This window comes from Pelodiscus sinensis, chromosome 3 (assembly GCF_052426305.1).
Source record: "Pelodiscus sinensis isolate ZL-2025 chromosome 3, ASM5242630v1, whole genome shotgun sequence".
Lineage (NCBI taxonomy): Eukaryota > Metazoa > Chordata > Testudines > Trionychidae > Pelodiscus > Pelodiscus sinensis.
In genome coordinates this window covers 2,052,128-2,065,181 of record NC_143054.1, presented here as the reverse complement: position 1 = coordinate 2,065,181, position 13,054 = coordinate 2,052,128, and the positions used below count along the sequence as shown (strand labels likewise).

The following is a 13,054-nucleotide window of genomic DNA, read 5'->3' as shown; positions in this document are numbered from 1 at the left end:
ACCGACACAGCTCCATGGCAGCGCTCCGACACCGCGCCCGGCCCCCACGGACACATCCATGGCAGCGCTCCGACACCGCGCCCGGCCCCCACGGACACATCCACGGCAGCGCTCCGACACCGCGCCCGGCCCCCACGGACACATCCACGGCAGCGCTCCGACACCGCGCCCGGCCCCCACGGACACATCCATGGCAGCGCTCCGACACCGCGCCCGGCCCCCACGGACACATCCACGGCAGCGCTCCGACACCGCGCCCGGCGACCGACACAGCTCCACGGCAGCGCTCCGACACCGCGCCCGGCGACCGACACAGCTCCATGGCAGCGCTCCGACACCGCGCCCGGCCCCCACGGACACATCCACGGCAGCGCTCCGACACCGCGCCCGGCCCCCACGGACACATCCACGGCAGCGCTCCGACACCGCGCCCGGCCCCCACGGACACATCCACGGCAGCGCTCCGACACCGCGCCCGGCCCCCATGGACACATCCACGGCAGCGCTCCGACACCGCACCCGGCGACCGACACAGCTCCACGGCAGCGCTCCGACACCGCGCCCGGCGACCGACACAGCTCCACGGCAGCGCTCCGACACCGCGCCCGGCGACCGACACAGCTCCATGGCAGCGCTCCGACACCGCGCCCGGCCCCCACGGACACATCCACGGCAGCGCTCCGACACCGCGCCCGGCCCCCACGGACACAGCTCCACGGCAGCGCTCCGACACCGCGCCCGGCCCCCACGGACACATCCACGGCAGCGCTCCGACACCGCGCCCGGCCCCCACGGACACATCCACGGCAGCGCTCCGACACCGCGCCCGGCCCCCACGGACACATCCACGGCAGCGCTCCGACACCGCGCCCGGCCCCCACGGACACATCCACGGCAGCGCTCCGACACCGCGCCCGGCCCCCACGGACACATCCACGGCAGCGCTCCGACACCGCGCCCGGCCCCCACGGACACATCCACGGCAGCGCTCCGACACCGCGCCCGGCCCCCACGGACACATCCATGGCAGCACTCCGACACCGCGCCCGGCGACCGACACAGCTCCACGGCAGCGCTCCGACACCGCGCCCGGCGACCGACACAACTCCACGGCAGCGCTCCGACACCGCGCCCGGCCCCCACGGACACATCCACGGCAGCGCTCCGACACCGCGCCCGGCCCCCACGGACACATCCACGGCAGCGCTCCGACACCGCGCCCGGCCCCCACGGACACATCCAAGGCAGCGCTCCGACACCGCGCCCGGCCCCCACGGACACATCCACGGCAGCGCTCCGACACCGCGCCCGGCCCCCACGGACACATCCACGGCAGCGCTCCGACACCGCGCCCGGCCCCCACGGACACATCCACGGCAGCGCTCCGACACCGCGCCCGGCCCCCACGGACACATCCATGGCAGCACTCCGACACCGCGCCCGGCGACCGACACAGCTCCACGGCAGCGCTCCGACACCGCGCCCGGCCCCCACGGACACATCCACGGCAGCGCTCCGACACCGCGCCCGGCCCCCACGGACACATCCACGGCAGCACTCCGACACCGCGCCCGGCCCCCACGGACACATCCACGGCAGCGCTCCGACACCGCGCCCGGCGACCGACACAGCTCCATGGCAGCGCTCCGACACCGCGCCCGGCCCCCACGGACACATCCATGGCAGCGCTCCGACACCGCGCCCGGCCCCCACGGACACATCCACGGCAGCGCTCCGACACCGCGCCCGGCGACCGACACAGCTCCACGGCAGCGCTCCGACACCGCGCCCGGCGACCGACACAGCTCCACGGCAGCGCTCCGACACCGCGCCCGGCCCCCACGGACACATCCACGGCAGCGCTCCGACACCGCGCCCGGCCCCCACGGACACATCCACGGCAGCTCTCCGACACCGCGCCCGGCCCCCACGGACACATCCACGGCAGCGCTCCGACACCGCGCCCGGCGACCGACACAGCTCCATGGCAGCGCTCCGACACCGCGCCCGGCCCCCACGGACACATCCATGGCAGCGCTCCGACACCGCGCCCGGCCCCCACGGACACATCCACGGCAGCGCTCCGACACCGCGCCCGGCGACCGACACAGCTCCACGGCAGCGCTCCGACACCGCGCCCGGCGACCGACACAGCTCCATGGCAGCGCTCCGACACCGCGCCCGGCCCCCACGGACACATCCACGGCAGCGCTCCGACACCGCGCCCGGCCCCCACGGACACATCCATGGCAGCGCTCCGACACCGCGCCCGGCCCCCATGGACACATCCACGGCAGCGCTCCGACACCGCACCCGGCGACCGACACAGCTCCACGGCAGCGCTCCGACACCGCGCCCGGCCCCCACGGACACATCCACGGCAGCGCTCCGACACCGCGCCCGGCCCCCACGGACACATCCACGGCAGCTCTCCGACACCGCGCCCGGCCCCCACGGACACATCCACGGCAGCGCTCCGACACCGCGCCCGGCGACCGACACAGCTCCATGGCAGCGCTCCGACACCGCGCCCGGCCCCCACGGACACATCCATGGCAGCGCTCCGACACCGCGCCCGGCCCCCACGGACACATCCACGGCAGCGCTCCGACACCGCGCCCGGCGACCGACACAGCTCCACGGCAGCGCTCCGACACCGCGCCCGGCGACCGACACAGCTCCATGGCAGCGCTCCGACACCGCGCCCGGCCCCCACGGACACATCCACGGCAGCGCTCCGACACCGCGCCCGGCCCCCACGGACACATCCATGGCAGCGCTCCGACACCGCGCCCGGCCCCCATGGACACATCCACGGCAGCGCTCCGACACCGCACCCGGCGACCGACACAGCTCCACGGCAGCGCTCCGACACCGCGCCCGGCGACCGACACAGCTCCACGGCAGCGCTCCGACACCGCGCCCGGCGACCGACACAGCTCCATGGCAGCGCTCCGACACCGCGCCCGGCCCCCACGGACACATCCACGGCAGCGCTCCGACACCGCGCCCGGCCCCCACGGACACAGCTCCACGGCAGCGCTCCGACACCGCGCCCGGCCCCCACGGACACATCCACGGCAGCGCTCCGACACCGCGCCCGGCCCCCACGGACACATCCACGGCAGCGCTCCGACACCGCGCCCGGCCCCCACGGACACATCCACGGCAGCGCTCCGACACCGCGCCCGGCCCCCACGGACACATCCACGGCAGCGCTCCGACACCGCGCCCGGCCCCCACGGACACATCCACGGCAGCGCTCCGACACCGCGCCCGGCCCCCACGGACACATCCACGGCAGCGCTCCGACACCGCGCCCGGCCCCCACGGACACATCCATGGCAGCACTCCGACACCGCGCCCGGCGACCGACACAGCTCCACGGCAGCGCTCCGACACCGCGCCCGGCGACCGACACAACTCCACGGCAGCGCTCCGACACCGCGCCCGGCCCCCACGGACACATCCACGGCAGCGCTCCGACACCGCGCCCGGCCCCCACGGACACATCCACGGCAGCGCTCCGACACCGCGCCCGGCCCCCACGGACACATCCAAGGCAGCGCTCCGACACCGCGCCCGGCCCCCACGGACACATCCACGGCAGCGCTCCGACACCGCGCCCGGCCCCCACGGACACATCCACGGCAGCGCTCCGACACCGCGCCCGGCCCCCACGGACACATCCACGGCAGCGCTCCGACACCGCGCCCGGCCCCCACGGACACATCCATGGCAGCACTCCGACACCGCGCCCGGCGACCGACACAGCTCCACGGCAGCGCTCCGACACCGCGCCCGGCCCCCACGGACACATCCACGGCAGCGCTCCGACACCGCGCCCGGCCCCCACGGACACATCCACGGCAGCACTCCGACACCGCGCCCGGCCCCCACGGACACATCCACGGCAGCGCTCCGACACCGCGCCCGGCGACCGACACAGCTCCATGGCAGCGCTCCGACACCGCGCCCGGCCCCCACGGACACATCCATGGCAGCGCTCCGACACCGCGCCCGGCCCCCACGGACACATCCACGGCAGCGCTCCGACACCGCGCCCGGCCCCCACGGACACATCCACGGCAGCGCTCCGACACCGCGCCCGGCCCCCACGGACACATCCATGGCAGCGCTCCGACACCGCGCCCGGCCCCCACGGACACATCCACGGCAGCGCTCCGACACCGCGCCCGGCGACCGACACAGCTCCACGGCAGCGCTCCGACACCGCGCCCGGCGACCGACACAGCTCCATGGCAGCGCTCCGACACCGCGCCCGGCCCCCACGGACACATCCACGGCAGCGCTCCGACACCGCGCCCGGCCCCCACGGACACATCCACGGCAGCGCTCCGACACCGCGCCCGGCCCCCACGGACACATCCATGGCAGCGCTCCGACACCGCGCCCGGCCCCCATGGACACATCCACGGCAGCGCTCCGACACCGCACCCGGCGACCGACACAGCTCCACGGCAGCGCTCCGACACCGCGCCCGGCGACCGACACAGCTCCACGGCAGCGCTCCGACACCGCGCCCGGCGACCGACACAGCTCCATGGCAGCGCTCCGACACCGCGCCCGGCCCCCACGGACACATCCACGGTTGCTCTGTGACACTGCATACCAGCTCCAACAGACTTATCCAGGGCAGTGTTGTGAAACTGCATCCTGCCTCCCCCCCCCCACACACACACATGTCCACGGCAGTGCTGAGACCCTGCGTCCTGGCACCTAAAGACATCCGGCCTCCAGAGAGACATCCATGGCAGTGCAGTGATACTGCATCCTGCCCCCACCAACACATCCAGGGAAGTGCTGTGACACTGCTGGAACATGACACGGCAGCCTATATGACAGCCCCATGATAGTTCCAACAGTGCATCCCAGCCCGACACAGCGGTATCACAGTCCCACCAACATGCATCAGAGACTCCAACACTGCTCAATAACAGTGCCACAGCACAACAGAACGCAGCTCCAACACCGCTGTGACACTGCACCCTGCCACAAAACGCAGCTCCGACACTGCTGTGACACTGCACCGCAGCACAACAGAACGCAGCTCCGACACTGCTGTGACACTGCACCGCAGCACAACAGAACGCAGCTCCTCGACACTGCTGTGACATTGCACCGCAGCACAACAGAACGCAGCTCGATACCGCTGTGACACTGCACCCTGCCACAAAACGCAGCTCCGACACTGCTGACACTGCACCCTGCCACAAAACGCAGCTCCGACACTGCTGTGACACTGCACCGCAGCACAACAGAACGCAGCTCCGACACTGCTGTGACACTGCACCGCAGCACAACAGAACGCAGCTCCGACACTGCTGTGACACTGCACCGCAGCACAACAGAACGCAGCTCCTCGACACTGCTGTGACATTGCACCGCAGCACAACAGAACGCAGCTCCGACACTGCTGTGACACTGCACCCCAGCACAACAGAACGCAGCTCCGACACTGCTGTGACACTGCACCGCAGCACAACAGAACGCAGCTCCGACACTGCTGTGACACTGCACCCCAGCACAACAAAACGCAGCTCCGACACCGCTGTGACACTGCACCGCAGCACAACAGAACGCAGCTCCGACACCGCTGTGACACTGCACCCCAGCACAACAGAACGCAGCTCCTCGACACTGCTGTGACACTGCACCGCAGCACAACAGAACGCAGCTCCGACACCGCTGTGACACTGCACCCTGCCACAAAACGCAGCTCCGACACTGCTGTGACACTGCACCGCAGCACAACAGAACGCAGCTCCGACACCGCTGTGACACTGCACTGCAGCACAACAGAATGCAGCTCCGACACTGCTATGACACTGCACCGCAGCACAACAGAACGCAGCTCTGACACTGCTGTGACACTGCACTGCAGCACAACAGAACGCAGCTCCGACACCGCTGTGACACTGCACCCTGCCACAAAACGCAGCTCCGACACTGCTGTGACACTGCACCCTGCCACAAAACGCAGCTCTGACACTGCTGTGACACTGCACCGCAGCACAACAGAACGCAGCTCCGACACTGCTGTGACACTGCACCCTGCCACAAAACGCAGCTGCGACACTGCTGTGACACTGCACCGCAGCACAACAGAACGCAGCTCCGACACTGCTGTGACACTGCACCGCAGCACAACAGAACGCAGCTCCGACACTGCTGTGACACTGCACCGCAGCACAACAGAACGCAGCTCCTCGACACCGCTGTGACATTGCACCGCAGCACAACAGAACGCAGCTCCGATACTGCTGTGACACTGCACCCCAGCACAACAAAACGCAGCTCCGACACTGCTGTGACACTGCACCGCAGCACAACAGAACGCAGCTCCTCGACAGCGCTGTGACATTGCACCGCAGCACAACAGAACGCAGCTCCGACACTGCTGTGACACTGCACCCCAGCACAACAGAACGCAGCTCCGACACTGCTGTGACACTGCACCGCAGCACAACAGAACGCAGCTCCTCGACACTGCTGTGACACTGCACCGCAGCACAACAGAACGCAGCTCCGACACTGCTGTGACACTGCACCGCAGCACAACAGAACGCAGCTCCGACACTGCTGTGACACTGCACCGCAGCACAACAGAACGCAGCTCCGACACTGCTGTGACACTGCACCGCAGCACAACAGAACGCAGCTCCGACACTGCTGTGACACTGCACCGCAGCACAACAGAACGCAGCTCCTCGACACCGCTGACATTGCACCGCAGCACAACAGAACGCAGCTCCGATACTGCTGTGACACTGCACCCCAGCACAACAAAACGCAGCTCCGACACTGCTGTGACACTGCACCGCAGCACAACAGAACGCAGCTCCTCGACAGCGCTGTGACATTGCACCGCAGCACAACAGAACGCAGCTCCGACACTGCTGTGACACTGCACCGCAGCACAACAGAACGCAGCTCCGACACTGCTGTGACACTGCACCGCAGCACAACAGAACGCAGCTCCGACACTGCTGTGACACTGCACCGCAGCACAACAGAACGCAGCTCCGACACTGCTGTGACACTGCACCCCAGCACAACAGAACGCAGCTCCGACACCGCTGTGACACTGCACCGCAGCACAACAGAACGCAGCTCCGACACCGCTGTGACACTGCACCCTGCCACAAAACGCAGCTCCGACACTGCTGTGACACTGCACCGCAGCACAACAGAACGCAGCTCCGACACCGCTGTGACACTGCACCGCAGCACAGCAGAACGCAGCTCCGACACTGCTGTGACACTGCACCGCAGCACAACAGAACGCAGCTCCGACACTGCTGTGACACTGCACCGCAGCACAACAGAACGCAGCTCCGACACTGCTGTGACACTGCACCCCAGCACAACAGAACGCAGCTCCGACACCGCTGTAACACTGCACCGCAGCACAACAGAACGCAGCTCCGACACCGCTGTGACACTGCACCCTGCCACAAAACGCAGCTCCAACACTGCTGTGACACTGCACCGCAGCACAACAGAACGCAGCTCCGACACCGCTGTGACACTGCACCGCAGCACAACAGAACGCAGCTCCGACACCGCTGTGACACTGCACCCTGCCACAAAACGCAGCTCCGACACTGCTGTGACACTGCACCCTGCCACAAAACGCAGCTGCGACACTGCTGTGACACTGCACCGCAGCACAACAGAACACAGCTCCGACACTGCTGTGACACTGCACCGCAGCACAACAGAACGCAGCTCCTCGACACTGCTGTGACACTGCACCGCAGCACAACAGAACGCAGCTCCGACACTGCTGTGACACTGCACCCCAGCACAACAGAACGCAGCTCCGACACCGCTGTAACACTGCACCGCAGCACAACAGAACGCAGCTCCGACACCGCTGTGACACTGCACCCTGCCACAAAACGCAGCTCCAACACTGCTGTGACACTGCACCGCAGCACAACAGAACGCAGCTCCGACACCGCTGTGACACTGCACCGCAGCACAACAGAACGCAGCTCCGACACCGCTGTGACACTGCACCCTGCCACAAAACGCAGCTCCGACACTGCTGTGACACTGCACCCTGCCACAAAACGCAGCTGCGACACTGCTGTGACACTGCACCGCAGCACAACAGAACGCAGCTCCGACACTGCTGTGACACTGCACCGCAGCACAACAGAACGCAGCTCCTCGACACTGCTGTGACACTGCACCGCAGCACAACAGAACGCAGCTCCTCGACACCGCTGTGACATTGCACCGCAGCACAACAGAACGCAGCTCCGATACTGCTGTGACACTGCACCGCAGCACAACAGAACGCAGCTCCGACACTGCTGTGACACTGCACCGCAGCACAACAGAACGCAGCTCTGACACTGCTGTGACACTGCACTGCAGCACAACAGAATGCAGCTCCGACACTGCTGTGACACTGCACCCTGCCACAAAACGCAGCTCCGACACCGCTATGACACTGCACCGCAGCACAACAGAACGCAGCTCCGACACTGCTGTGACACTGCACCGCAGCACAACAGAACGCAGCTCCGACACTGCTGTGACACTGCACCGCAGCACAACAGAACGCAGCTCCGACACCGCTGTGACACTGCACCCTGCCACAAAACGCAGCTCCGACACCGCTGTGACACTGCACCGCAGCACAACAGAACGCAGCTCCGACACCGCTGTGACACTGCACCCTGCCACAAAACGCAGCTCTGACACTGCACCGCAGCACAAAAGAACGCAGCTCCTCGACACCGCAGCGACACTGCACCGCAGCACAACAGAACGCAGCTCCTCGACACTGCTGTGACACTGCACCCCAGCACAACAGAACGGAGCTCCGACACTGCTGTGACACTGCACCCCAGCACAACAGAATGCAGCTCCGACACTGCTGTGACACTGCACCCCAGCACAACAGAACGCAGCTCCTCGACACTGCTGTGACACTGCACCGCAGCACAACAGAACGCAGCTCCGACACCGCTGTGACACTGCACCCTGCCACAAAACACAGCTCCGACACTGCTGTGACACTGCACCGCAGCACAACAGAACGCAGCTCCGACACCGCTGTGACACTGCACCGCAGCACAACAGAACGCAGCTCCGACACTGCTGTGACACTGCACCGCAGCACAACAGAACGCAGCTCCGACACCGCTGTGACATTGCACCGCAGCACAACAGAACGCAGCTCCGACACTGCTGTGACACTGCACCGCAGCACAACAGAACGCAGCTCCGACACTGCTGTGACACTGCACTGCAGCACAACAGAATGCAGCTCCGACACTGCTATGACACTGCACCGCAGCACAACAGAACGCAGCTCTGACACTGCTGTGACACTGCACCGCAGCACAACAGAACGCAGCTCCGACACTGCTGTGACACTGCACCCTGCCACAAAACGCAGCTCCGACACTGCTGTGACACTGCACCCTGCCACAAAACGCAGCTCCGACACCGCTGTGACACTGCACCCTGCCACAAAACGCAGCTCCGACACTGCTGTGACACTGCACCCTGCCACAAAACGCAGCTGCGACACTGCTGTGACACTGCACCGCAGCACAACAGAACGCAGCTCCGATACCGCTGTGACACTGCACCCTGCCACAAAACGCAGCTCCGACACTGCTGACACTGCACCCTGCCACAAAACGCAGCTCCGACACTGCTGTGACACTGCACCGCAGCACAACAGAACGCAGCTCCTCGACACCGCTGTGACATTGCACCGCAGCACAACAGAACGCAGCTCCGATACTGCTGTGACACTGCACCCCAGCACAACAGAATGCAGCTCCGACACTGCTGTGACACTGCACCGCAGCACAACAGAACGCAGCTCCGATACTGCTGTGACACTGCACCGCAGCACAACAGAACGCAGCTCCGACACTGCTGTGACACTGCACCGCAGCACAACAGAACGCAGCTCCGACACTGCTGTGACACTGCATCGCAGCACAACGGAACGCAGCTCCGACACCGCTGTGACACTGCACCGCAGCACAACAGAACGCAGCTCCGACACCGCTGTGACACTGCACCGCAGCACAACAGAACGCAGCTCCGACACTGCTGTGACACTGCACCCCAGCACAACAAAACGCAGCTCCAACACCGCTGTGACACTGCACCGCAGCACAACAGAACGCAGCTCCGACACTGCTGTGACACTGCACCCCAGCACAACAAAACGCAGCTCCGACACTGCTGTGACACTGCACCGCAGCACAAGAGAACGCAGCTCCGACACTGCTGTGACACTGCACCCCGCCACAAAACACAACTCCGTGACACTGCACCCTAGCCCATGTCACAGCTCCACGACACTGCTGCAATATGGCATCCCAACCCCTCACCACAGACCCGAGTGTCCCGTCACAGTGCATCAAAGCCGGCAACACAGCTGCATTGCAGTGCTGTAACACTGCGTGCCAGCACCCAACACTGCTTCATGACAGCACTCCAGCACTGCATGCCAGCCCCCTAAATAGGTCCATGACAGCCCAGTCATCTGCACCAGTCCATGACATCACTGCAACACTCCGTAACAGCCCACCAAACACTCCCTAACAGTACTGCAACTCTGCATGTGAACCCCTAACACAGCTCCACAACAGTGCTACAACACTGCATCACAACCCTCCCCCAATCTGACGGTGCTGTAGCACTGCATGAACCCAGAGCACAACAGTGCTGTAATATGGCATTACAAACCCCAACACAACTGCAACACTGCTTAACAGCCCCCAACACAGCTCCACAACTCTGCAACCCAGCCCGACACAGCTCCACAACTCTGCAACCCAGCCCGACACAGCTCCACAACTCTGCAACCCAGCCCCTGACACAGCTCCACAACACGGCATCCCAGCCCCCGACACAAGTGTATAACAGTGCTGCAACACTGCATCGTGGCTCGGTGATAAAGCTGTAAATGCCGAGTTGTGGTGCTCAGGTCCATCCCGGCAGCAGTGCGCACACGTTGCGAGCACGGCCACTGGTATATCGGGGCGCCCGCCCTTGCACCTCGTCAGATCCTTCATGCTGGCAACTCCCCTGGAGGGGCGGGCGGGCGGGCCTGGGCGCAGACACTCGCAGCGAGAGGGCACTGCCCAGGCATGGCGGCCAGGTCTCCCCCCCAATTCCGCCCGCTCCAGGGATTCCCCCAAGAACGCACTGGAGGGGCCTCCCCGCGAGGCAGGTCCGAGGTGGGATGCTCCCCACTGGGACCTGCATGCGCCGATGCCCATCTCAGCTCCTTTCCACCGGTGCCGGTTCTCGGCCCTCGGCCTCCCGCACTGTGGCCGGGGCATCGCTCACCACGTTCCCAGCGCTGCCAGGGGCCAAGGGCTGACTCCAGCAGGGAGCTTCAGCTGAGAGATTTCACACCTGCTGAACTGGCGGCTTTCACCCGGGCACCAAGAACGAGGGGCTCCAGGCTGGGGGCAGCTGGGTGCTGGGGCAGGACGAGGGGTGCAGGCCCCGGGCGGGGCTCGCTGCAGGTAGGCAGGCTGTAAGGCGCAGTGGCTGAGGTGCAGGTACGGCCGCCGTGCCAACAGCAGCATGTTCTGGCCGCCTGAGTGTGAGGCGAGTGTGTGAGCAGAGCCCCAGCTCCGGCCCTGCAGGTACCCGGGATCAGGACCCGCGTCACGGATGCCGCTGAGGAGGCTCGAGGTGCCAAGCAGGGCGCTGCCCTGGGCCTGGGATCGGTACCCCCCAGAGGAGCGAGATGCTGGTCGGTGTCTACCCAACCCCTCAGCTCTGGCAGCCCCAGAGCCTCTGGCGCGGCTGGGCGCCTCCACGGCTCACCCTAGGTGGGCCGGACCCCAAGGGCCCTTCCCCGGGGCAGGTCGCTCTCTCTGGGGCTTTCCAGGGGACGGGCCCGGCTGGCGCTTCTTTCCCAAGCATGGCGTCGGTACGGACAAGGCATCAGCCCCTGCAGCCTGGGGTTGAGCGTTCGAGTCCCGCGCTCCCAGGGGTGCTGGGTGGTGGTGCTGCCAGCCAGGCCTGACACCTGGCTAGAGATGGTGGGTGCCTGGGCCCATGGTGCCTCTCTGGGGCAATCCTGGCAGGGGAGGTGCTCGGTGCTGGGTCAGGCTCCAAAGAAGGGCAAAGTGCCACCCCCGTTGGTCTCTCTCCTTCGCAGGTCTGACAGGGCCAGCTCTTGCCCTGCCCGTGGCGGGCCCGTCAGGCAGCTGCTGTGCGGGTCTCTTCCCGGCGCAGTGTGGCCGGGGCCCAGGCGGGAAGCCCTGCGGCTCACCCAACTAAGTCAGCTGGGGGGGGGGGGGTTGTGTCCAGCTTTGGCCCCTTCAGGCAGGTTTCTCCTTCCTCGTTTCGTCCCTGGAGCCCTAGTGGGCGTGCTCCTCCGGGGCCCAGGTGGGCAGGGTCAGCCCGCAGGCCCTCCCCCCCCCACATCCTCGGGGTCTGCGGGCAGCACAACCAGACATGGGTCACCGCCCCAGGGAGACACCCACCGTTGGGCCCACCCTGCTGGCCTCACACACGGGGCAGGTAGCAGCCTATGGAAGCGCCCCCAGGCCCAAAGCCAGACCCTGCTGGGGCGGGCCGGCCTGCCATGTCCTCACCTCTAGGAAGCGTGAAATGTCCCGCTTGTCGCTCACGCCCATGGCCACCACGTTCTCGAAGAGCCAGAAGAAGGGCCGGTCGTCGCCCTCCTTGGGCCGGGCTTCATGGAGAAGGCGGTAGAACTCGAAGAAGAGCCGCCCGGTGCCCTCTGGGCGCAGGAAGAGAGAAGAGACGCGGGTGAGCTGCGGGTGCCCGCCTCAGCCTCGCCTGGGGAGGGGAGAGCGTAGCCCAGCCTGCACACCCACCGTAAAGCCCCTTCCTGGCAGGGTTGACAATGGAGAGGTCGTTGCATGGGCTTCCTCCAATCACCAGGTCAAAAGGGCCCCATTCCTGTATCTGCAACACAGAGACACGCCAGTGAGAGGCCATGGGGCAGCAAAAGTGGGGAGCCCCCCCCCCGGGCATGCGGCGGTGGGGAAACCGAGGCTGG

General features: G+C 66.5%; 1 protein-coding gene across 3 annotated transcripts in view; it reads right to left on the bottom strand.

The window, feature by feature from the left end:
* DNMT3A (DNA methyltransferase 3 alpha) overlaps window positions 1–13,054 on the bottom strand; it is a 184,281-nt gene that overhangs the window by 28,039 nt on the left and 143,188 nt on the right. For all 3 annotated transcript variants that reach the window (XM_089776945.1, XM_089776946.1, XM_089776947.1), the window contains 2 exons: window positions 12,870–12,960; window positions 12,624–12,772 (listed from right to left, as the gene is read on the bottom strand). In XM_089776945.1, the coding sequence (XP_089633071.1) occupies window positions 12,624–12,772; window positions 12,870–12,960 (240 nt within the window). The remainder of the gene's footprint in view (window positions 1–12,623; window positions 12,773–12,869; window positions 12,961–13,054) is intronic.